This window comes from Lontra canadensis, unplaced genomic scaffold (genome assembly GCF_010015895.1).
Source record: "Lontra canadensis isolate GAN:19392208 unplaced genomic scaffold, GSC_riverotter_1.0 scaffold24, whole genome shotgun sequence".
NCBI lineage: Eukaryota > Metazoa > Chordata > Mammalia > Carnivora > Mustelidae > Lontra > Lontra canadensis.
In genome coordinates, this window is record NW_022631018.1 from 11,087,092 (window position 1) to 11,114,008 (window position 26,917).

The 26,917-nt window shown below is 41.5% G+C and overlaps 1 protein-coding gene across 6 annotated transcripts in view; it reads left to right on the forward strand.

Moving 5' to 3' along the window:
• Positions 1-26,917, forward strand: part of LPGAT1 (lysophosphatidylglycerol acyltransferase 1) — a 118,539-nt gene that overhangs the window by 31,728 nt on the left and 59,894 nt on the right. The window contains exons 1-2 of one of the 6 annotated variants that reach the window (XM_032862810.1): positions 5,666-5,682; positions 7,434-7,698. In XM_032862810.1, coding sequence (XP_032718701.1) covers positions 7,461-7,698 — 238 coding nt within the window. In that variant the 5' untranslated portion in view covers positions 5,666-5,682; positions 7,434-7,460. Of the gene's footprint in view, positions 1-5,665; positions 5,683-6,084; positions 6,104-6,477; positions 6,541-6,692; positions 6,802-7,433; positions 7,699-26,917 lie in introns of those variants that run through there. The other 5 variants (XM_032862809.1, XM_032862806.1, XM_032862811.1 and 2 more) reach the window with 5 other exon arrangements.

A 26,917-nucleotide genomic window follows, 5' to 3' on the forward strand; every position in this document is an offset into this window, starting at 1 on the left:
CTGTAAGATATGCCTAACGATATGGTCCTCATAACGTCTTTGTGAAGATTGAATGAGTTAACGCAGGCAAACCATTGAGAACAGGGCCTGGAATGTTGAAAGTCATCAATACATGTCAGCCGTCATTACCATTTTAACATAATCACTAATAAGAAGGTCATTATTTTGGTTCTGTTAGAAAAATACGATTTTAAATCTGAATTTGTCTCTCTTTTTTTTAAAGATTTATTTATTTGAGAGAGAGAGAGAGAGAGCATGAGCTCGAGTGCACGGGTCGGGCGAAGGAGCTGAGGGGGCAGGAGAGAGAGAATCTCAAGCAGACTCCGGGCTGAGCAGAGGCCAAGGCGGGGGTTGATCTCAGGACCCTGAGATCATGCCCTGAGCCAAAGTCTAGACTAAGACTCCCAACAGACTGAGTCACCCAGGCGCCCCTGTATTTGTCTTATTCATAGATGTACCACATGACTTCATAGGTTTTGTCATGGGAGGAACTTGCTGAAATAGGCTTCTCCACATATCTTACGAGAATACTCATCTACTACAGTGCCTGATAATCACCACTGCAGGGGTGTTAGACTCAGGGGATTTTAGGAGGTCCTTTATAAAGTGTTCATCCTGTAGGAAGAAAAGGTCCTTTATAAAGTGCTCATCCTGTAGGAAGCAAGAGCTTGGCATGGATTAGTTTACCGCACTAGGCAGGGAAGACAGGGCTAACGCAAGGAAATGCAATGTTGGACAGTTAAGAAAGAAGGTTCTAGCTTAGAGAATCTAGTGGGAGAGTGGGGGTCTTAGGTCGGGTCTTCAGCGCCCTTTGGAAACTAGGGATCATTTTAATATTAAGAGGGGAAAAAGGAAATCAGTTGAAAAGGAGAGGGGTGCAGAGAAGAGAGAATTATTTACTTCACAGTATTGTTTAGGGTCAACCTTGTTAATAAAATGTAGCTGAAATGGCTTAAATGAAGCTACAGTCAAGTCTCGATGATTTTACCCAACTTGTCTAAAAAATATTGAGGCTATAAGCCTTCATACATTTTATATAAAATGATTACTGACACTAATATAAAATAAAAAAATTATGTTAAATATACGTTTATATGTTTACATATTTACTATATAATATATATTTATTATGTATTATATACTTTTAATATATTTGCATACATTTATAATGTACACATTTCCCTTATATATTTTACATATTTATTATATATTTATTTATATACATATATATTTATAATATATATATTTCCCTTTTTGTTTGAAGTTAAAGCTGACTAGCAGTCAGAATTTGACTTTTGGGTGCTAATTTCTGGTTTGCAACTATTTTTAGTGACGGGGGTTAGTTGGGCCAGCTCATCGCACACTTACAGCACTGCTGAGGGGGTTTCCCCCTAGACAGGAACTAGATCACTGAAGCTCTAGCACAGAGATCGGCCCAGGTAGGTGAAATGTTTTTGTAATTGCCACGAGGAAAAAGAGAGGGCCCAGGGGATTCTTCTGCCCAAGGGAGCCCCTTCCTGGTTATAATCTGATTAGTTAATGTGTATTCCACCAGATGGGTGGAATCAAACCTTCTAAGGTATTGTGGTTAGAATGTTTTAAAATGTCTGGAAACTCCTGGAAATGTGAGAAGTCATCTTTCTCTTTCAAAGGACCATCTTCTTGTGGTTCACATGTGGGCTTTTGAAACTGAAACTCCAACACGCCTGGCTATAGGGTGGAGTCTGTTTTCCCTCCTCCCCCCACCCTGTTGGGGTGCACATGAAGGCTGTCAAATGCTTGACTTGATTAATGTTTGCGTTTTGATAAACAGAGCTCTAAGGTAGCAGGAACCTATTAAAGAAGGTCTTTGATTTCCTCAGTTCTCTCTGAAAGACCTGGCCTTCTCAAGCTTGTTAGTGTCATTGAAATCATTCACACATGTGTCTGCCTGGACTGTTTTGGAAATGAGCTACAACAACAACAAAAAATCTCAGGAGGGTACCTAAGTGTGTTGAAAGATGGCAGGGCCAAAACATTTATATAGATACACATTGTATATCTAAGATGAGATACTACAAATTAAGCATCATTGAAATTGCTCCTTGAAGTCAGCTTAAACGCAGTCTTACCCATTGTAGGTACTGAGTTGTCTTTTTTTTTTTTAAAGATTTATTTATTTATTAATTGAGAGGGAGAGAAAGAGCATGGACAGAGGGAGAGGCAGAGAGACTCTTCAGCAGCTACCCTGCTGAGTGTGAAGCCCGTCAAAGGGCTCAATCCCACAACTGGAGATCACGACCCGAGAGTTGAATGCTCACCTGACTGAGCCTCCCAGGCTCCCCAGTACTGAATCGTCTTGAAACTGAATGTGCCGCAGTCATCAAGAAAGTTAAAAAGATAAGCCCCTTCATTGGCCCTTGGGCAACCAACCAAAACAAAACAAAAGACCAGGTCATATCTACACTTGGACTATGGTATCTTGCTTTGTTTGCTTAACTTCAATCAAAATTGGGGCTTCCATATCCCTTCCACAAGGAGCTACTTAAATAGTGTAAAGCAGTGTACGCAGTAGAAGGATGATGTTATGGCTGAACTGTGTCTCCCTAAAGCTCCTACATTGAAGCCCCAACCCTCAGTACCTTAGAATGGGACTGCATTTGGAGACAGGGCCTCTGAGGAGGTAATTAAGTTAAAATAGGAGTCCTGAGGGTGGGCCCTCACCCAATGTGATTAGTGTCCTTATAAGTAGAGATGAAGATACACAGGAAGAGACAGACATCAGACACATGCACACACACCATCAACCATGTTAAGACATAGGGAGTGGGCAGCCATCTACAAGCTAGAGAAAGAGGCCTCAGGAGAAAACAACCCTGTTGGGAAGGAACTTCCTCAGAGGCTCCAGAGAGAGGGTGACCCTGCCGACACCTTGATCATAACCTTCCAGCCTCTAGAACTGTGAGAAAATAAATTTCTGTTGTTTAAGCCACTCAGTCTGTGGTACATGGTTACAGCAGCCAAGGCTGACTAATATAGATGATAACGGATATGATCAAATAATTTAAAATTAGGAAAGGTCTAGGGAAAAAATGTGATTATCTTAGGATACCTCTATGTCAGGTTTTCTTAAAGCAAGTTCTGTATACTACCCACATCAGAATTACCGATGATATTTTTTAAAAAGCAGGCTCTCCGGCTCCTCTGGGAGTACCAAAACGTTCTGGTTGGAGACAATCTATCTTTTCAGTAGACATCCCGAGTGGTGTTTTGTACGCTAACCTTTGAGACCCACTGTGGAAGGTGCTGTTCAACCTCTGGCCCTTCTCTGGGCCTGGCTGGTTAGTACTAAATACAGCTCAGGAGAGCGCTGGTCGGTCTGGTGCTGTGGCAGCCGCACACTGGTCCAGGAGCCAGGTACAAACCCTACTGTACAATCTTTCTATGTGTCAGCCAGTGTTTACCAGCATGTGGGGGAATCCTGAAGGGGACAGAGCAAATAGAATACATGTGCCTTACCCGTCTCACTCACTTAAAAAATATAATGATATATAAAGAAGAACCTATACAACTTGACACCAAGAAAACAAACAATCCAATTAAAAAAAAATGAGCAGGGGACATAAATAGACATTTTTCCAAAGAAGACATCCAGACTTTTAGGGACACATGAAAAGTTGCTCAACATCATGAATCATCAGGGAAATGAAAATCAAAACAACAATGAGCTAACACCTCGCACCTGTCAGAATGCCTAACATCAAAACATAAGATATAACAAGTGTTGGCGAGGATGTGGAGAAAAAGGGACTCTCAATTCATTGTTGAGAGGAATGCAAGCTGGTGCAGCCACTGTGGAAAACAGTTCCTCAAAAAACTAAAAATGGAACTACCATAGGATTCAGCAATTCCACTACTAGGTATTTACCCAAAGAAAACAAAGAAGCTAATTCAAAAAGATATACCCACCCCCATGTTTATTACAGCATTGTTCATAATAGCCCAGATATGGAAGCAACCCAAGTGTCCATCCACAGATGAATGGATAAAGAAGATGTGGGGCACGCGCGCGCACACACACACACACACACACACACACACACCACAGAGGAATATTACTCAGCCATAAAAAAGAATGAAATCTTACCATTTTCAACATGGATGGATCTAGAGGGTATAGTGCTAAGTGTAATAAATCCTCCAGAGAAAGATAAACACCATACAATTTCATTCATACATGGAATTTAAGAAACAAAGCAAAGGAACAAAGAAAAAAATATATAAACCAAGGAAAAGCTTCTTAACTATCGAGAACAAACTGGGGGTTCCTGACAGGAGGTGGGTAGGAGGATGGGTGAAATAAGTGAAAGGGACTAAGAATATGCTTATTGTGATGAATTATATATAGAATTGTTGAATCATTATATTGTGCACCTATAACTAATATAACACTTCATGTTAACTATACTTGAATTTAAAAAAAAAATATGATGGCATCTTTTGAACAACAATCTACCGTACCTATATTATTTCTCTCATGAGATTTATTTACGGACGCTATTACCTTGGTACCTAAATTCTCAAAGAAAATACAGAAGACTGGAAAGAGCATATCTAACTTTTCTATTGGTACACGTTAGTTGAAATTATATGGAAAGTTCTCTGATAGGGCCTGTGCCTTTTTATGCCCCACGTGGTTAAAATATAATATTATTGAAGGAGGTAAATAACATCTATAAATAAAAACAAATTAATAATAAATGGAAAGGAATCTAATCAATTGGTTCAGCCAGGCTCTGTGCTTTCATGCATCTCCTCACGGCCAGAGGGAATGGGAATAGAAAGCATTCTTTCATATGGCATAAAAGTGAATTCTCTTTCTTTCACCTGCAGACAAACAAGCTAATTCAAGAGAGAGAGAGAGAGAGAGAGAGATAGTTAATAGTTGAAAGTCCAAAGCAAACACAGTAACAAATATCTTCAAAACAGAATAGTTGGCATTCTGATTTATTAAACATGTTAGTTCACTAGGGACACGTAAAAACGGCCTCTGACCCCATTTACAAATTTGATGAAGGGATATAAGATTTTATGCGGTTTTTTAAAAAACTGAAATGTAGGTAGGCCATTTGAGAATGTTCAGGTGAGGTCATTGAGTTATTTGTCTGTTATCCTTATGGGGGTCAGCGTTTGAAACAGAATGCAGCTCCAGTGTCCAGGAGTGACAAGGTCTGTCCAGGGATACCTACGGCCACCACTTTTGTTACTTAATGGCACTTAATGGCAGGCGCTGCCTCAGTGCTTTTCCCTGCTCAATTAACTAAATGTCAGTGTCTCTGTGTAGACCACCCATTCCCACTGGAGGCCCCCCCCCCTTTAGGAGGATGGGGATGGGGACATGGATGGGGAATTGGAATTTTCATTAAAGTTCTGGGTGCTCTCCAGAAAGAAGAATTCTGGCACTGAAAATGAATTGATTTTAAACTCTAGACCTTAATACTCTGGGGAGGTTCAGAAGAGATGCCGTGAGAGCAACTGGGCTTCTTCGTTAGGAAAGAAAAGAGGACACCCAGCCTTCAAGGAGCCGGCTTCCCAGTCCGGGCACTAATCGGTTTGTCAGAGGAGGGAGAGCCCTAACAATGCGAACCGGCTGTGTTGGCTGAAGGGGGCTCTCGGTTTGGACCGCGGCGCTCCTCGTGTGCTGTAAGGCTCGCCGCTCGTTACCGGACCTTTCTGAGCCGCCCTCTTCCCGGGAACTGGGTTCGACGAGGTACCGCCGGCGTAGGGACCAGGCGACCCCAAGGGCCTGACCCGCGAACGAGCGGGATCCGGGACGCGGGCGGCGGCCGCGGCGCCTTCATTAGAGGGCGCTCTGGGGGCGGCTCCGCCGCAGTGTCGGCTCCCGCCGCTTCCTCCCGCCGCCCCTCCGCGCCACCCCAGCGAACGCGGCCGGGCCCGGGGGGACGAGTCTCGGCGCCGCCGGGGACCGGGCGCGGGCCGCGCCGCAGCCGGAGCGGAGTCGGCCCCGCCGCCGCCTCCTCCTTCCGCCGGCCCCGCCGCCGGCCATGCATTCTTCCGGCTCCTCTGGCTCCCGCAGCCCGGGCCGGGGCCCGGCCAGCCCGAGGTAACCTACGGCTCGGCTGGCGCAGGCCCTGGGGCTGCGGCGGCGGCGCCGGGCCCGGAGAGGTGCGGAGGGGGCGGGGAAGGAGTGTCGTCGCCGTGCGGCCCGGGGAGGCGGCGGCGGCGGCGGCATGAGGGACGAGGGCGCGGTAGGCCCCGAGGAGGAGGCGGGGGCGCGGGGCATCCGCCCGCCTCCCCGGACCCGCCCCGGTGACAGGTCCGGCCTCTGAGTCCCCGCCGTCCCTCTGTCCGCAGGCAGCCGCGAGGGGAGTAGGGCGCCCGCGCGCCCGCTCGCGCCGCGCCTCGGCAGCCGCCGCGTCCATGACCGCGACCCCTCGGCCGGGGACACCCGCCGCCGCCGCGCAGCACCGCGCCCCGGGCCGCCAGCCCCCGGCCCCGCTCGCCCCCGCGCTCCACCGCCCGCCGTCCGCACCCGCCGAGGTGAGCCCGGCGCGCGGGCCGCCCCCGCCGCCGCGACCCCTTCCCGGGGCGGCGGAAACCGCTGCGGGTGCCCCCCGTCCCCCCCCCCCCCCACTCCCCCGAGCACTGCCGTCGCCTCTTCCTTCGCGCTTCTTCCTTCACCCCTCGCTCGTCTGCCCTCTGCTCGGGGACTTCATTCTCCTCATCCGTGGACCCGGTGCCTTCACCTCCTTCTGGCTTTTGCTCCCCTCCCCCTACTCCGGTCCTTCCTCCTTTCGCCGGGTGAGCCCCTACTTTCTTCCTCTCATCTTTCTGCCCTCTTTTTAAGGCCCCTCTCCTTTTTCCCCTAAAAAAAGAGGGGGGTGGGCAAAAACCCCTTTGCCGCAAACGAACACTGTTGGCATAACTCTCTGCTAATGCTAGAGAGCTTTCTAAGGCACGACCGATGTCCAGGAATGGGGGTGGTGAGGGTACCCCGGTTCTCATAGCTGGGAAAGGGATCGGGTCCCTGCAACAGCCTTCTGTCACTCGTGTCGTCAGTTTGGGGAGACTGAGGCTGTCTGAAGCAAGTGGGTCTGTTTTTCTTCCTGAAAGTGCCCACAGCAGACTGCAGTGAGGCGCGGTGCGGGGACAGCCGCTGATTAGTTAGTGGGAATAGTATTATCATTTGCTAAATATATTATGACATACCCTGTGCCTCTGCGAACAGCTCCCTTGACCTTGTGCGGCACCTCCTCCTCGCTCTCTGTCCCCCTCTGGAATTTCCCGGAGAGATCACCGAGGTACTACACCGGGAAAGCTTAGATCCTCGGCTTTCCTGGTGTTTTTGTGCTGGAGGCGGATTTCTGTGTTGGTGACTGTTTGGATGTGTATCATCCATTTTCCTTTCTAAATGAATGTTTCTTTCACCTCAGAAAGACAGGACGGACGCCAGTGTGAGCATGGCTGTGACTTTGGAAGAAGCTCCGTGGCTGGGCTGGATCTTGGTGAAAGCCCTGATGAGGTTTGCCTTCATGGTCGCCAACAACCTGGTTGCTATTTCATCCTACATCTGCTATGTAATTATACTTCAGCCCCTTCGACTGCTGGACAGTAAGCGGTTCTGGTATATTGAAGGAATCATGTATAAATGGCTTTTAGGAATGGTGGCTTCTTGGGGATGGTATGCTGGATATACAGGTAAGAGCGTGAGAGCACTTTTGCTTAACGTGTATGAAACAATTTGTAATGTTATGCTTAAGTCAGGAGCCATGATTAAATATATATTACACTTTGGGTTGAAAGATGCTTTGCTGCTTTGGCTTGTAAAAAAAAAAAATAGAAAACAGTTCTGTTGAGTTTTTTTCAGAATCCCAATTTAGGAAGGATGATATTTTCAGATGTGTAATTTTATAGTTATATACTGATAAATCTGTTAAATAATATGTTTTTAATGTGCTTGACATTTATCAAAACCCGTTTGCCAAAACTCACCTAGAGAAATAGGAGTGGGTTATATAGGACTTGAGGGCTTGTAAAATGAAATAACATATTTAGCCCATAAATATAGTAGGAATTTAGAAGGACTGAGCCATATTTGTACTGAGATAGTTTAGTAAGTTTTTCCATTTAATGTCGTATTGTACTGTGTTAACACCTTAAGTCAAGCAAAACATGGCTTTCTTTTCTCTTACGTATGTTTCTTTTGTTTACTGGAATCTATGTTTTAATCTCATAAATCTGTATGAGACTTAAATATAAGAATTAAGTTTTATCTATGTTAATTTATATTCTGGGTGTCTTTAAGTAGATTTATATTTCTGCCTTTAAATTTCATTTTGGGGCACAGGAGTAATGCTATTCTGAAGCGGACTTTTAAAGAACTAAATGAGAAGTAGTCTTTATTTTTATTTTCTGTTTATAAGCCTTCTGTGCTTTGAGAACTTGGGCCTCTGCTGTGAAAATTCTGTGTTGTTTATTACATTTATTTGACTTTTTTCCCCTAAGAATTAAGATGATGAGAAAAAAAAAAAAAGCATTGAGGTTTCTAGCACTTGTCTTAGACATTGAGGCTTTTATCATAGAATTTTATAATTGATAGCTTCCTTAGAGACCATGCCGCAGATGCTGCGGTCAGTGGAGTCTGTAGTACATAGCTTGGAAGAGTGAGGAGGGTACGAGGCAAACAGCATGGCAGTTCCCATTTTAAATTCTCTGTCTCCTCCTTTCCTGCCCAGGCTGCATCTGTAGATTTTATCCATGCACAGAAGAAAAGGACTGACAGTGCTTAGGTTTTATGGAGTCTAACAGACTCTTGCTAGGTCAGAGTGCTCTCATTTGCCCTAGATGGAGCATTTTTTCCTTTTGGCAAAGCTGTTTGTTATTCTGCTAGACCCAAAGCTCCCAGGCTAGTGTATGCATTGCTCTGGGTCTCATTGAGACCCTGATACTCTTTGGATAGAGTAGGTGAGCTTCTAAGTCCTTTTTTAAGACCTTGTGGTGGTAGTGATAGTGGTAGAGGAAAAAAATGAAGTCTCAGCTATGATGCTGAATTCTTACCTGAGTTACACTGCTATCTTAGAATTGCTTTGCTCTGTATAGTTTAAACATCACCAAATACGGTATGTGGTACTAGTGACTTTGCTCTGCATGTAACCTACTCCTTTGCTGGTTTTAAATCAACTCACAGTATTTTTAGATAAAGTTCTAGAAGTTCATTCTACTTAAACACAATGAAATAGTGAAACGCTTGTGCTCGTGTGTGTGGTTTATTTGTGTATAGACAGTAGCATGACGAAAAGCTCAACAACATTCAGCATTGACCTTGAGACTATACTGAGTGCAGTGATGCTGCTTGAAGTTAGTTATTCTTTGGCCACAGCATGGCCGCAACGCATTTCTGAGCATATTTTCTTGCGTTGCCTTTCCCTCGCTGACTATGGAACTGCGCAGTTTTCTTTTGCCACCTGCTTGGAAAGAGGTCTTGGCGTGATCTGCATATTTTAGTCTTTCTGAAGCATCTGTTCCCTTCAGGCTACTGCATTCTGACCACTTAAATAGAGAATATTTTAGTGTTTGTATTTTAATTGGTTTTCCTATAGGTGGTGGTCATGGTCATGGCCTGATCACAAGGGAACGCAATCAAGAGGTCAAACAAATGTAGGAAAGACTTTTGTGGAAAGCCACAGCTGGGTTAAAGAAGCAACACAAGCAGGGGCTGATGAGCAGATGTATCCATGAGAGAGCCTAGAGGGTTAAATTAGCATTTGGTCTGGATTATGTGTTCCATTTCTTCCCGTTGTATCAAGAGGAAGGTGGGTTTCAGTTTTTTCCCTTCCCCTCTGCTTAAGTTTCACAGATGGAAAATTGAACATTGCCAGAGGAATTGTGCTCAGCGGATCTGGGATGTTCATGTTTTGGAATAAAAATTGCCAAACTGTTGAAAAGCCACTTCTGAGGAAAACTTAATTAATTAAATGTTAATTGGGAAGCTGAAAATTGAATATTGATATTGAATATCATTTTTTCAAATCGTGATATTCAGTCTGAGACAAGTCAGTTAGCCAGTTCTGCTGCTTACGTTGATTCTCTAATCTATGCTCCCCCATATGGTAGGTACTTAGCCAAATGCTGTTGTTTAAATTTTAATTAATTAAAATGAAATAAAATTGAAAATACACTTACTCAGTTGCACCAGCCACCTTTCAAGTGCTCGGTCCTGGGTGGCTAGTGGCTATTGTACTGGAGAGCACAGACACAGAACGCTTGCATTGCCACAGAAAGTTCTATTGGGCAAGTCTAACAAATAGTATGCCTTTCTCCTTTTTCTTCAGAAAATGGACTTTATCTTTATAAAAAGGATATTTTTCTAAACACGTTTCTCTTGGGAAGACAGGAAGGTTTATTAAAGCTTTTTTAAAAAATTGTCTTTTATAAAATGTCACAAAAATGAGTCCTATAAACTCAGACTTGCTTCTTGGATGGCGAATGGTGAGGCTAGTCAGCCCAAGACCTTGAATGAATATTCTTATACTTGGTGTTTTCAGAGCTGGAGTACTGCCTGTGGACCTAGAACATGGAGAAAGGACTTTTCTGGTCTTGCTGCCTGTTTGTGACTTTCCAGGGGAACACAATTTTTGAAAGAATTCTGGTGACATTGGGGTTTTCATCTCTAGCTTGCTACTAGGTAATGGTGATTGCTGCTGCCACATTTCCTTTCATGGCAAGTGTTGTACAGACATCTCATGTTGAGGAAAATTTGTGTACTGCCTTTGCCCTAATATTTCAGAGAGCAAACCAAAAGACATATAACGTAATTAATGATCCATTTCTGCATGTTTTATTCAGATCTGGGATAAATCATTACACTTTTCTCCCCTCAACTGAAGTGAGGACTGGCAAATTTCAGAGAGAGTTTTTCTTTTGTTTGTTTGTTTTTTTTTTTTTTTTTAAGTAAAATGTGTTTCAAATAGTTTATTTTGATTTTCATTCACTTATCTTAATAAATTCATTGTTCCTCATCCAAACACATTTCATTAAAGTCTCTTACACAGAATCATTAAAAAAAAAATTCATTGTAAGTGGAAGCTCCAGAATTTCTATATAGGATAAGAGTCTTTTGGGCCATAGTCTGGCTGGAAAGGAGCTGGGGTGTCAGGAGGCTTGCCACTAGGTTGTTTTTGCCTAGCAAATGCTCTCTGCCTTGGATTGATGGCTTTAGGGAAAGCTGACAGAGATAGGTTTAGCTTCCTCCCATTCCCCAAGTGGCAGCCGTCATGACTCTGTTAGTCTTGTCGGTTATTTGAGTCTCTGATAGTGTCTTATTTATTTATTAGTGTTGTGGTACAAATTCATTGCATGAGAAAAACTATTAGGAATTATATCTAATGTTGAAATTCTAGAGAAAGTTTTAAAAATATATCTCCTAGAGCAGTATTTTTCCACTTTTGAGTCATAAGCCATTTAGTGTCGGGCTGAACATTTAAAAAAAAAAAAGTGAAATAGAATAGAGTGAAGATGAAAAGATCATTCGTGTGTGTATCTACCAGGGAGTGCTACGGAATGGGTTTTTTACTGTGAGCCCTCTCAACATTTGAAAGGCATTGTTCTAGTGGAAAGAGCACTGCAGTATAGAACTGGGAGTTGCATGGTTTAATCTGGTTTTAACTTTAACATCTCTGCTCCCTAGTGGGGGGTGAGATCCTCAGCTGCTAGGTGCCCATGAGGCTGGGAGCTCTTTACAGATGGTAATGTGGTCTTTATAACCCTAGAGCCTAGTCTGTTGCCTGAAGCTCTCCGAGGGCCCCTTATGTGTTTCTTGAATGATTGCTTTTTTCTTTCTTGGTCCTAGCTGAGGTGCCTTGGGTGCCTACCTTCCTGAAACATCAGAGAGCAAGGGCACTGCAGTCCGCAGAACACAGACCCTGAACTGGATGGTGTTTTTCACACATACAAATATATGCATATGTATCCATTTCCTATGGTATCACATTTGTTAATTTAACACACCTTTATTGAGCTTCTGTTATGTGTGGGAACAGGTGTCGTGGAGGTTCTGAGGTGCACAAGACATAGAGGCTGTCTCTAAGGAGTTCGCAGACGACTTGGTGGGGAAGTCGGTACACCAACAGCACAAACATCCTGGTAGAATACTCGCATAGACATGTACCATGGGATTAAAGAGGAAGGGCTCCTGATCTCACATCAGTGGTAGGTGGTAGCCGACAGGGAATAGGGAATTTAGGGACTGAATGGCTGTAAATGCCTTTTTTTTTCCCCCATTAGGTAGATACTTCTCTGTTGGGCTAACTGGATAATCGGTAATTATAATAGATTTAAAAGACTTTTGCATAATATGTCAGTTTAAACTCTGGATCTTCATGATGGTAATAGGAGCTAAGTATAAGCCAGGCAGGGTCCCGAAGATTTCAGGCACTAAATGCTCACAACAGGCTTACCAGGTTGGTGTAATAACAATACCTTCCTTTTGTTATTGGTTTTGAAATTCAAACACTGAGCGTCACAGTTAACTTCTTGAGCACTGAGTTGATGTTGCCACAGGCAGAGTCATTATTGACCTTTATATAATATTCCTAGAGTCTCTTCATCTTCCTTACCCATATTGCCCTTTTGTTTCTGAGACATGAAATCTCTTTCCAAAACTACAACACCTGAAAACAATGTCATAGCTAGGGATTTCTGCAGGAGGTTAAGAAAAAGTCTTGCTTCTATTTGTAGTGTACTTTTTGACGAAATTAACGAAATACCACTTCCTTAAATCTCTACCCTTACAGAGAACAACATTTCAACTGGGATTTTAGTTCTTGAGTGCTTATACTAGATTGCCATCCAAGTGAGGACTTACTGCATGATGTTGTGTCCATGGCATCATGGACATGAATCCAGGAAAGGAGTGTTCAGGACAGCGTTTTGATTTTTATATGGAAAAACACCATTAAATGTAAATATTATTTAATGCTTTAAGCTCAGCAATCTGGTAGTACTCTAAATTTGATATCTGCTCTTATTTCAAAGATCATATATAATTGAGTAGTTAATTTAGATCCGTTTTTTAGTACAGAGGATACTCATTCATGCACACATACCCATATGCACTGTAACGGAAAACCTGAAGCAGTATTTACAGTGTTTGTAGTGGTTACCACCACAGACACTGGAGTCAGAAAGAGCTGGGGAGAACACTTCCTACTTTCTTTTTATGTTCGCCTGATATTTCTTTGCCCGTCCTTTTGTTTTTAAACTTTTAAAATTACTTTGATTTAGATGTATGTCTAGTAATCAACATGGAGTTAGGTTTTGCTTTATGAGTAAATTTGTTTTTTTTAAGAACATCCATTTAATTTTAATTTTCATTATTTATTTATTTGGGAGAGAGAGAGAGGGCACAAGCAGGGAAGAGGGGCAGAGGGAGAAGGAGAAGCAGACTCCCTGCTGAGCAGGGAGTCTAATGTGGGACTTGATTCCAGGAATCATGAGCCAAGCAGAAGACCGATGCTTAACCAACTGGGCCACCCAGGTGCTTTATGAGTAAATTTGTAAATCTCTTTGTTTTCGTATGAGTTGAATCTATTTACATTTATTCATATGTCAGATTTGCTTTATCTGGGCTCTGGCATTTTATTTTATGTTTTCTGCTCTCTCTCTCTCTCTATATATATATATACATATACATACACATACACATACACACACACACATTTTAGTTCTTTCACTGTGTTGTCTGCTTTTCTTTGCAGTTTTGTTGTTGTGATATTTAGGTAGGTTTGTATTTTAGTCTTGTTGCTTTAAATGATGTTCTTGGTTCTCTGATAGTAACTCTTGGTTCTTCTCAAGGAACAAAGGTAAAATTCTGTTTAAATCTTCTCTCTTCCCCTTTTTCTTCTCCATCACCAAATCTTAGTCAATAGCAATAGTATTTGTTCATGATAGTATTTGCCTTTGTAATATTATGTATGCTTGTACTTTAGTACTTGATTTGTGAGCTTTAAGACTATCCACTGACTCCTTGCTATTATGTCAAGGTAATCAGTAAGCTTATGACACTTCCTGTTTGCTTTCTCCCAATTTTTTTGTTATTTGCATTTATGCAGTGTCAAGGCCTATAATATGTATGTTCTGTTTTATCACCCTACCTCCTTCTGTTTTAGTCCTAATTCTTCAGTTAAATATATGTATAATGCTCACCCAAGCACTTTTTCAGTTTTTCCCAGTCATTCTTTGGTTGGCTGAAGTTCATTCTCTAGTAATTTCTCCATAAAGAATCATGGGAATGATATGAGAATATTATTTTTACAAACATGTTCAGAACTTACTTTCTTTTTTACCTTACATTTCAAGGACAGCTTAGCAAGCAATAAAATCCTTGGCTCAGGGGCACTTGGGTGGCTCAGTCATTAAGCACCTACCTTCGGCTCAACTCATGATCCCAGAGTCCTGGGATCAAGCCCCATATTGGGCTCCCTGCTTGGTGGGAAGCCTGTTTCTCCCTCTCCCACTCCCCCTGCTTCTGTTCCCTCTCTTGCTGTGTCTTTCTATGTCAAATTAAATAAAATATTAAAAAAAGAAATCCTTGGCTCACCTTTGCCTTAAGTAATATAGGTGTATACAGATGTCTTCTGACCTTAAGTGTTGCTGTGAAGATGTCTGAACCCATCTTGGATTTTTTCCCCATATTAATGATTGGATCTTTTTTGCCTATCTGCCCAAAGGATTCTTTCTCTCTAATATTTAGTAATTTTACTAGGATATGCTGGTATAGGATAAGCTGGCACATGTGTGCCCTTTTATTATGTACTTTAAATCTAATTTTTTTTTCAGGGAAGTTTTCTTTAATTATATCTTTGAATATTTATGTCATTTTCTTGTGTTGGTTTTCTCTTTTGGCGACCCTGATTTTATGTTTGTTGGATCTCCCTTTGTGTATCTTTTTTAAATAAATCTGTCGTTTTCTCTTCAATCATTTTAAAACTTTTTCATGTTGTGTATGTTTGTCTTTAATGTCTCTTATGGTGTCTTACGTAATATCGCTTTTCTTTGTTCTCATTTCAGTTTCTTCTTCATTTCTGTGGTGGGTTTGTGTATTCTTCTGTTTCTTTCTTGAGTTCTTCCAGTTCGTGCTTTCACTGTTCCTCTTGTCTAGACATTTCTTCCTTGAGTTCTTATATTTATGCATGTGTAACTTTACTGATTTTACTGTAAGAAAATCAGTAACTTTACTGATTTTGTTACATTCATTCAAGAATATTTATAGTTTATATCTTATACATTATAATATTTTTCTAGTGAACATTCTTCTACAGTTAGTACATTGTGCTGCTCATTTCTGCCATTTTTCTTATGGTATCTCTAAGTGAATGCTGTGCCAGTTACCTTTTTATTCCTTGTACTTTAACAATTTGGATTTTTCTCAGTCAGCTCTTTGTAAGAGGGCCAGGGTAGATTCCAGATTTCTGCCTCAGAGGAAATCTTTTTACATATGGCACCTGGGTGTGCTTCTCTGTGTTGCTACAGGTCCTCTGCTTATCCAAACCAGACTGAGCCTAGGTGGCTTTTTGCTACCTGTTCTGGACTTCCTACTCCTTCCTTTGTAGCTGTGACTGGAGGGACCCATGCCAGTGTAAACCTCTCTCCTTAAAGAAGTGCATTTTTACTGTTGTTTTTGGAGATCTGCCACTCCTGGGTAATCCTCATCACATGCCGCATTCTGTCTCGGCTCTTCATTCCCATCATAGATTGTTTCTGATAGCGGCCTTATTTGATCTTAGTCCTGATTTTATGTATTTTGGAATTTTTATATTTTTTTCTCCTAGGTTTACTAAAAAAAAGGGGGGGCAGTTTTGTAAAGGTGTTTTTTTTTTTTTTCCCCCTTTCTCCTTGTTATTATGTGTATTTTTTAGGAAGATTCATATCTGTAACTCCACCATGTACATATCAGAAAGTACAACACAACAACACAGGATTTTTATTCAACTGTGTGTTTATAATTCAGATAGTTCTGTCACTATTCTACCGTACTACTAGTTGATTATTATAAACTGGAGACCAGTTTTACCTCCTCATTCATTTTCTTTTCTTTTTTTTTTTTTTAAGTAATCTCAATACCCACCATGGAGCTCAAACTCACAATCCCAAGATCAGGAGTCCCATGCCTCTCTGACTGAGCCCACCAGGCACTCCCTTAATTAATTTTCTTTAAGGTCTGTCCAAAAGCAAGAAATAGCCTCACCAATTTTTTTTCCTCATAGTGTTTCCCAGACTGTTTTGATTCTTGGACTACTTGTCAGCAGAGTATAGTTAAGACATCCCCTCTATTTCCACTTGGCTACAGGAAAAAAGTGTCACCAAAATGAACAGAAGTGAGTGACCTTTGGTACTTCAGTAAGGAGTATATGAAATGTAATTTTTTTTTTTAAGATTTTATTTATTTATTTGACAGAGATCACAAGTAGGCAGAGAAGCAGGCAGAGAGAGAGAGAGAGAGAGGAGAAGCAGGCTCCCCATTGAGCAGAGAGCCCAATGCGGGACTCGATCCCAGTACCCCGGGACCATGACCTGAACTGAAAGCAGAGGCTTTAACCCACTGAGTCACCCAGGCCCCCCTGAAATGTAATCTTAATACTAGATCTGGTCTGTGGATCACTTTGAGAACTTTAAGGGTAACCAGTAGCCCCCCAAACTTTGATAAATACATGTATAGTATATTCCACATATTAAATATATTCAACTTATGTATAATATATTGCATACTAAATATATTATACTATATTTGTAGTTTATTTGTTATAATCTAGTTTCAAGAGTTTCCTTTCAGAACTTGCAAACTAGTGGCCGTATTCAGCAGCTGACCAGCTTGATTTGGCCTTTGCACTATTTCAGCTTTTTCTCATTAGTTGCCAACATTTCAAAATTAGGGAGATTTCGCAGAACATAAAAAATAAAACCAAAACTTCCTTGAGAAATTAGAATTCTGGCTGTGCTGGGTCCTCATTCTTGTCTGGCAGAAGTTTGCCCGAGCTAAGTAACGGCCACTTCCTTCGGATGGAGCCTGTAATCTCTAGTGCACCCAAGATATCCCACTGCTTCCTTGTCTTAACTCTGGGCCTGCTTTGCTCATGTGCATTACTTGCCTAGACCCCAGAGGCATAGGTAATATTTATTTAAAAGAACTCAAATGACAGTTACTAGTCTGTTTCTGTTAGACATATGATAATTTTGCACTTATATGCTTTACCAGTGCCTATAAGCTCATAAGCTCTACCATTAAAAACTGAAAGTTTGTTAGAGATCTCAGCTCTGGGTTTCATGTAGCAAAGGCATGTGATGGAAACTGAGAAATGAAGTGCCTTTAGAAGAACATGGTCACAAGGTTTTTCAAATTTCATGTACTATATTACTAACTTGGTGAAATATTTGCTACTGTTGTACACTCCTTAATTAGTAGAAGCTTCATTTCTTCTTCTGAATATAATCATATAAAATCTAGATTTTTTTTTTAAGATTTATTTATTTTGGAGAGAGCAAGTGGGGGAGAGGCAGAGGGAGAGACTCTTCAAGCAGACTCCCGGCTGAGCATGGAGCCCCGTGCATGGCTTGATCTCACCACCCATGATATGATGACATGAGCGGAAACCAAGAGTCGGCCGCTCAATCGATCGAGCCACCCAACCGCCCCATAAAGTCTACATTATTAAAATTAGTTACTACTCTTTGCTTTTCATGTTTTAAAACATAAAAAACAAAGCAAGCCTAATTGATTTCTATATCTTTAAATTATAGTAAAAACTACTATTGTAAAATGCATGCATAAATTTTAATTGTAAGGTTATACTTTTTCTTATGGTTTAATAGCTCTGATGAAGTTTATTAGTATAACACTTTTCCCAGACTTTTTTTCTACTCATTAAACTTTAAGAAACATTATGAATCATGTACATAAGATATATTTTGCATATGCTATTAATTTGAAGCTTGCATTATTCGACACTTTAAGGGGAAAGACATCTGTAAATTTAAATACACCAAGATGTTTCTGAATCATCAGAAGACTATGATCGGTATAGATTTGGTGTTAAGGATCTATAATATATATTTAAATCGAAGTATAATTCACATACCGCAAAATTCACTGTATTAAAATGTAAAATTTAGTGGTTTTTAGTATAGTCACAAGATCATACAACCATCATCACTGACTAATTCCAGGATATTTCATCACCCTCGGGAGAAACCCAAGCCCATTAGCAGTCACTCCCCATTTTCTCCACCCTTCAACTGACCCTGGCAACCATGAATCTATGTTCTGTCTCTTTGGATTTGCCTATTCTGGACGTTTCATATAAATGGAATTGTATAAAATGTGGTCTTTTGTGTCTGGCTTCTTTCACTGAGCAGGTTTTCAGGGTTCACCTGTACTGTGACATGTATCAGTACTTCATTCCTGTGTACGGCTCAGTAATACTCCATTGTGTGGGTAGGTCACATTGTGTTTATACATTCATCTGGTGATGCACATTTGGGTTGTTTCCACATCTTAGCTATTGCAGATAATACTGTGAACATTCATGTGCAAGTTTTTGTGTGAACATATGTTTTCAATTCTCCAGGACCTAAGAATCAAACTGCTGGGTCATATGATAATTCTGTGTTAACTTTTTGAGGAACTGCCAAATTGTTTTCCTTAGCAGCTGTCCCATTGTACATTCCCACCAACAATGTAGGAGAGTTCCAGGATCTTTGCTCTCTCACTGAAACTTACTATTTTCTAGCCTTTTGTTGTTCTCTTAATCCACCATCCTAGTGGATGTGAAGTGGCAGCTCATGATAGTTTAGATTTGCATTTCTCTAATGACTAATGATGTTGAGCATTTTTTTATTTGTTCATTAACCATTTGTAAATCTTAGGAGAAATATCTATTCAGATCCTTTTCCCATTTTTAAAATGAGGTTGTGTGTCATCTTATTGTTGAGTTATAAGTTTCTTTTTATTCTGTATACTACCCCTATCTATTTTTTCATTGGTTGATTTCACTGGATGACACTTTTGGTGTCAGATCTAAGAAGTTATTGCCCAATTCAGTATCATGAAGATTGTCACCTATGTTTTCTTTTGAGTTTAGCTTTTATATTTAGGTCTTTGATCCATTTTGAGTTAATTTTTCTATATGCTGTAAGATAAGGGTCCAAACCTCATTCTTTGACATGTGGACATCCAGTTGTCGTAGCATTTTTTGTTGAAAAGACTGTTCTTTCCACGTTGAATGGTTTTGGCATCCTTGTTGAAAATCAGCTGGGATTAATTGGAGTCAGTATGAATTAATATTCATATTTGGGTTAAGTGACCCCTTACCTCTTTACTGAGGAGATGCTTTGTAGTTATGTGTTTTGCTAGTAGCTGTCTTAGAAATATGGTTATAAGGAATAACTATTTCCAGTCTGCTCTTCTCAAGAAAACAGGACATTAGTTGTAGAAGTATCTTGTATGATAGATCAGTCAAATCTTTATCAACTACCTACTGCCAGTTAATAGTTACTAATTTGTAAGATACTGTGCCAGAGAATGTGATCTAGGTTATTCCCACCAAAAGGATTTTTGGCATAGTTTTTATTTTTCGTAGGTGGACACACCAACTGTGTGTCCGAAGTGCACCTGTGAAAAGTTTTCTGAAAAACAGAGATCAGTATGCACATTTTCCCTTAATGTGAGGATTCCATTTTTAAAGTTAATTTAAATCAGAGAAGAAAATTAACTGGAAGCCAAATCTATTTTGTAGAATAAAATATAGATTACATCGATAAAGAACAAGGGTGTCATTTGAATAAGAATTGTGGGCTGTTTTTTTATGGGTAGACTGAAATTGCTTTTTGTATGTGAGAGACTGAATTGGGCATTTTATTTTTACTTATTTTAATTTTTATTGAGGTATAATTGGCACAAAGTATTATATTAGTTTCATGTATATAATATGATTCAACAAATTCTATACATTTCTCAGTGAGTGACTCATGATAAGTGTAATTTAATCTCCTTCACCTATTTTACCCTTTCCCCCCAACACCAGCAATCATTTCAAAACTGAAATAATCATTTAAAGCCATTTTAAACCTCAGATAGGTATATACAGATGTATTTTGAACAAATAATAGATATTGCTAAGTAAGTGCGAGGTTAGAGATAGCATATGTTAGAAAAAAGTACTGACTTTTGAGTAGTATGAGTTTGGTTCCTGCTGCCATCACTTGCTAATTTTATAACTTTGAGCTAGTTACCTATCTGAGCCTCCATTTCATCATCGGTAAAAGTAGAGGTCCTGTTTATCTTTCGTGAAGCCTTAATGTTGATTGGATAGTGTGATGTTTTGTATTCTATAAAGAACTTAATAATATCATCGTTATTATGGTTATAATTATATTAATGCCTAGGAAAACAACTATGTTAACCACTGGGGAAAGGTACGTCTAAATGAATAAAAGCTAGCCTGGTAGCTTTTATAGGCTGAGAAATACATTTGAGGACACTCAAGCTTAGCTAATGGTATGTAGCTCAGTACAGTTCTGCTTTAATCAATAAATAAAAATAATTTGTCATCAGTCATTTAAGCCATAGTCCAACTAAAATATTAACATCTATGTTTATAAATTACAAAATCTCCAAAGCAACTTAGGTTTAACTGTCTTCAAATTAATTCGGCCACCTATTCTGATACTAAATACTTGAGTGCCGGCTCTGCCAGGCACCGTGCTGGTGGTGGGGGATAGCGGCAGAATGAACAGCACATCTGTTCTTCTGCGGTTGACATTTCTTGCGGGAGACGACAGGAGTCACATGACCACCGTGTGATCACAACTGGGAAAAGGGGCTCTGAGAGCAAGTAACAGGGGGCTAAATCGCGGGACAGGTAGTTTCAGGGAGGAATGGCCTCCTTGAGGAAGCGAGACTGAGAGCTGAGGAGCGGGTAGGAGTTGGCCTGGTGATGCTGGAGGAGGGGCAGCATGGTCAGAGGATGAAGAAGGTTGGTGTCGACAAAGGGAGGGCCAGGTTGGCTGCAGCAGGGAGTGAATGAGGAGAGGAGCAGGGGGTGGGGGACGAAGAAGAGAGAAAGAAGCCAAATCTAGTGAGGTCTTGTAGTGCCTGGTAGGGATTCTGAAGTTTATCCTAAGAGGAAGCCATTGAAGGATTTTACATCCGGGAATGATGGGCTCAGACTCATACCTATAATTCCAAGCTCTGCCCACTTTGTGGAAATGGATGAGAGGAAAGGGAGGGTGTGCAGGGGCTGCCTTCAGGAAGATTCTCGCTTTATCTCGGTAAGGTGATGGTGGTAGAGGTGGAAGGAAGTGACTGATTGGAGAGTTTTCTAGGAGGAAGGTGGGCAGGACTTTCTGAGTCATGGCCCATAGAGGATGTGGTAGAAGGGCAGGGGACAGGGATGACCATGAGGTTTCTGGCGTGAGCTGCTGGGTAGATAGAAAAGCTCAGAGAAGAGCAATGTTAAGAGGAAAGAGAAAACTTCAGCATAGGACGGATGGGAAGCATCTCAGTGGAGCCTGGCAATAACCACAGACACGCTGTCCAGAACTTAGAGGAGAAACCTGTGCTAGGAAGATGAATGGGGAAATTGCCTCTGGTAGGTATTTAAAGCCAGGGCTGGAGGCAATCCCCCCGGGAGATTGTAGGTGCCTGTGAGTACGAAGGGATCAGAGGCCAGGATCAGACTGAGGAAATGTCCAGGTTGAGGCCAGGGAGAGTGGGATGCTGGAGCTCCTGAGAACATTAGAGGAGTGGAAGGAGTGCCTGCCCTAGGAGCGTGGTGGCCGAAGTCAACAGCGTTTCAAGGGAGGGGCTGAGGGATTGCTGCTGACAGTTTATGTTTTGGAAGATGAGAGCTGATTTATTAGCCTGCTGCTGCATTTGGCAAGAGCAGCTTCTTGGAGGTGGTAGAAGTGGAAACTGGACTGGAGCGCACCGGAGGTGAATGATGAATGGGAGGAGGTCACATGGAAACGTGAACGTGTGACTTCCCAGAAGTGTGGCTCTGAGAGACGAGGGTCAATAGTTACAAGAGAGAAATTGGGTCAAAAGAAAGCTTTTTCAGTTTGTGTTTTGTTTGTTTGTTTAAACTTTTTGAGATGGAAGAATCTAGATGTTGAACCACTTAGAGTAGGACATGATGAAACCCTGGTCGTTTACTTACACGACTCACATATTGAGGAAACTATTCTTAGAGGAGATTGAATGAGGCACCACTTACCCGTTCGATACATTTCGTGGAAAGCACTTAAATGTTGGCTCTGGTGGCAGAGGCAGGCCGTGACGCAGTGCCTGCCTAGTTTGATCCTGTTCTGAACTCTTATTTATGAAGGCGTCCCCTCAGCCTCCTGCCCTCTCTTGTTGATGTTCTTCCTGTTCCCTGTTATATAACAAAATTCAAGTAAATTTGAAGATCTAATTACTAAACAATTCGTGAATCGGGCAGCACCCCGTCTAGCAAGTAGAGAGGTACTCCCATGATTTGTACAAAAACTGGAGGATTTTATAGAAGGTAGAGGGCAAGAAAGCTATTGGCAAAAGAAAAGGATTGTTCCAGGCAAAGCCACTTTCTGGGGGAAAGGCAAGGTGTCTTTTTTTTTTTTTAAGGCAAAATGTCTTGTGCAGATTACCTCATCTTTCTTTGGGGGTAGTGAGGGCGCAAGTTGCAGACTCATTGGTGTGGATTGAAAAATTCCTGGCTGGCCAGGTTAAGACTACAGTTCTGGGGGAAGCTGGAACTACAGTTAGATTACATATTAAGTACCAGTTTGGGAATTCGATCTAAGTGACAACCATTTTGGGCCTGTGGTTTTGTGTGTGTGCAGTTTTTTGTTTTTGTTTTTGTTTTTGTTTTTAACACCGTCAAATCTGTTCTTCAGTTTCCTTGAAAATTTCTACCTCCTTATCTAAACCCATGACATCCTGAGAGAGGACTTGGGCTGCCTCCATTTTTGACCTCAAACTTTTCAGTTGCTTTCTTCTTTCCAGCTTGTCTCTTGGCTCAGGCGGAAGATCCTGAGGGCAAAGCCTTCCCATGATGGGGACCAGAACCACCCCCTCAAGCAACAAGGACAGCCCTGAGCCACCAAGACCCCATCCGTGATTGACCCCAAGAGGATGATCAATTTAAACTTCAGTGCCTGCCTTTACATTACCTGCCCACCTTGGTCCCATATTTTCCATATAGAAGCCTGAAGTATTTCCAGCTTTTTGGAGACATGAGCCCCCTTTCTTCTCAGTGTTGGCCTCCCTGAAATACATTTCTTTCGTGTTTCACCACCACTCATTTCTCTGTCTTTGTGTTTTGTCAGCGGCAGGTGGCGGAAGCTGGTCTGTTTGGGACCCCTGGAGCCAGGCGCTTTCGTTCGCCTTGGACCCCTCGCCCCGCTGCTGGCCTCCACGATCCTTGTACTCTCACTGGTCTAGCTTACACTGTTCCTTTCTCTCGGAGCCTCTCTGGCATCTGCTCTGTAATTGTGGTTCCTAACCTTTGGGCTGCAGCGCCCCAGACTTCTCTAGGGGTGGGAATCCATGCACATATTAAGTACCATCTGTGGGTGAATAAATAATATGTCTCGTAAATGTGTGTTAATCTTTTTCAAATACATGTAGCTACTCTTTTAATTAATAAATCCCTTAAAAGCATTATAGATGTTTTGCTGCTGCTTTTTGTGATGGATATTTTCACTCAGTGGTAAAAGAACTACTGTATAGTTATCTGCCGTATTTTTTTGACATTAAAAAAGACTGTTCATGCTTGAAATAGTTAGGACGCACTGCCCTCCGACATAAAGCATTCCGAATTCCACTTCACATTTTTCACTGTTGCTTTGCTTTTGCTCTTCCTGTAATTTGTCAGTTGCTTAAGGGCAAGGGTTATAGTTCTTCCTTTTATCCTTCTGTAGTGGTTGGCCAAGCCATAGCCCTTGGGCCAAATCCAGCCCATCGCCTGTTTTTGTTTTTTTGGTGTTTTTTTGTTTTTTGTTCTTGTTTTTGTTTTTTTTTTGTAAATCTCCAGCTCCTAGTTTTTACAGATGACCATTTGCAGTCAGTCTGATGATAGGAAACACTGTGAACCCCAATTAAATGAAACATGACCCCTCCCAAGAAAAAATTCCATTCTTCTTATTAGTAGACCCATATTGCAAAAAGTTGCATTCAGCTTTATATTTTAAATTTTGCCCATTAAAAAATGTATAGAAATATTTTGGAAAACAAATTTGTCATGTAAATAGCTATGTAATATACTCAATTTTGCCTCTTGGCCTATATAGCCCCAAATTACTGTCTCACCCTTTGCAGAAAGTTTACTGACCCCTGCCTTAGAGTAGTTGTTCCTAAATTTGTCTGCACATCTGAATTATCGGAGGGGCTTTATGTATGTATATTTTCCTCTGTCCTGGAGATTGAGTCAGTACATTGGCATGGAACTTGGGAACCTGTATTTTTAATAAGCTAGATGGTTGTTTAGGAATCACTGACTTCTGGTGCATTTGTAGGGTTAAACTCCTGAGAGCTAATGAAATGGATATTGGATTAGATGCCAGAGACAGCCGATCATTTTCTTATTTCAACAGTTATGAACTGTGGGGCCTTTTCCAAGTAATGACTTGTTCTGCAGGTTTTTACACAATTTCTGGTTCATTTGTTTATAGATAGTTTTGCTCTATCCTCTACAGCTGTAATTCCTTTACCTTTTGGGATTCATGATAACTGCTTTTAGAATCTAATGGAAGTTACGTCCCCCTCTCTGAAGTGCTCCCTGTATTAATTTCCTATGACTGCCCTAACAATTTACTTCAGAAGCATGTAAAATAACAGAAATTTACTTGTTCACATTTCTGGAGGCCACAAGTTGAAATCAAGGTGTCAGCAGGGCCACTCCCTGCAGAGGCACTAGGGACATTCCTTGCCTCTTCCAGCTTCTGGTAGCTGTAGGCATTCCTGGGCTTGTGGCTGTATCACTCCAGTCTCTGCCTCTCGGGCACATTGCTGCCTTCTCTATGTCTTTTCTCTCTGTGTCTTTTATAAGGACATTTGTCATTGATTTAGGGCCATCTGATAATCTAGGATAAGCTCCTCTCAAGATCCTTAGTTTAATCACATCTTTTACCCTACAGAGTAACATTCACAGGTTCCAGAGATTTGACATGGATACCTTGGGGGTTAGGGGGTGGACATTTTGGGGCTTACCGCAGCACCTTTGCACATGCTCAGTTTTACAGTTTCAAGGGCTTCACAACTCTCTGAAGTCCATATATGGGCTCCATAGACTCCAGGTTTGAACTTGCTCAGTGAGAAGCACCTATGCCTACAGTGTATTCTAGTTATTAGTCCCTATTCTCTCCTTTCTGTCATGCTCTAACGTTCATCACCCTGATCTTGAAATGATGTTGTCTTCTTCTCGTGACCTTAGATTCTTCAATTTAGAGTTCACTTTTTGACTTAATTTCTCTGCTTCCTTTAGGAACCCTTTATCTTCTGATAAGATTTAACTGTTAAAAGAAAAGCTCTCTGCAATCTTTTTTACTGAATTCTGCAGCAAGGAAACTAACTTCTGGCAAAGCATGTGTAACTAGTAATGCCTCCAGTGAGAAGAGAAGCTTACCCGGAGTACCTGATATGCTAGGCCTTCTAGCAAGTGCTTTCACGTGCCTTCTTATTAAATCTGAAACCAGCCCTCAGAAGAGGGTCCTATCAGCCCTATTAAGTACATGAGAACACGAAGACTGGTGGGAGCTAAGTAACTTGTCCAGTGTGGTTGACAGAGCTTGCCAGGGACAATGCTATTTTGATTCTCCTGTGAAAACGTAGCACACCTCTCTTTTAGTTAAATGCTTAGTAATCTCAGTAGACAGGGGCTGTCTATGCTTCGGTTTTCAGGGGCCAGCAGACCTGGATTTCAGTGGGATTTATAGTGCTTACTTATGGCATTACCTTGTTCAGTATCTTCTCAGATCCTTAGCTTTAAGTAAGAGTGACACCCAGCTTGTGTGCCTCACAGTGCTGCTGTAGCAACTGAAGGAATATGAAAGCTCTTCAAAATTGGCAAATTTTACTAATATGTCGTATAATTAGTTTCTCATTTGATTATATTTTTAATACTTTCTTCTTTAGCTATCCTAGATTTCAAAGTTTAGGAATATGGTCAAGCCTCAAACCAGAGGCTGTATTAGTTCCAACTCTGAATTTCTTTGCTAAAGACCTCTTGGGTGCTTGGCTGGTGTGAGTGCTTGTATCTCCTTTCCCCTCTTTCATTTTTGGGGCATCCCCAATTTAGTCTAGCTCAGCTCTGCTTAGGATATCTACATATGTGATCACTTTCTGATCAGTTCTCTCTCCTAAGTTAGTTTTTAACTCATTGCGTTTTTGCCATGGGCTTGGTTGGTGGCTCTGGAGACTCCCCCTTTCTCTGTCCTCTTTCCCCATTTCTTCACACTCTCATTCATTTAGAGATAGTTTCTTATCCAAAGCTAATAACCCATCTCTCTTACTTCATCTCACTGATTACTGTCTCCTTCTGTCTTTGCCCTTGTCTTCCAGGATATAAAGACACTACACACATTCTCATCCTGAAACAATACCCCTCATTTAACAACTACTCTCCTCCATCCCCACAGCCCCTCATTCTTTCCCTCCATCCCACATACTGCCTATTCCTTTTCCCTGCTGGCTTTCTGTGGTTTATAAGATAATATTCAAGATTCCGGTGCTCTAGTACACTGGCCCAAGCCTGCTGCTCAGTCTTATCTTCTGGTATTCCTTTCCTTTCCTTCTTCCAGTTACAGTGCAAAACATCCCTTTGTTTAGATTCCATTCCTTCCTGCTTGCTCAGGAGGAACCTCCCTCCAGTGTTAACGTCCTCTTTCTTTA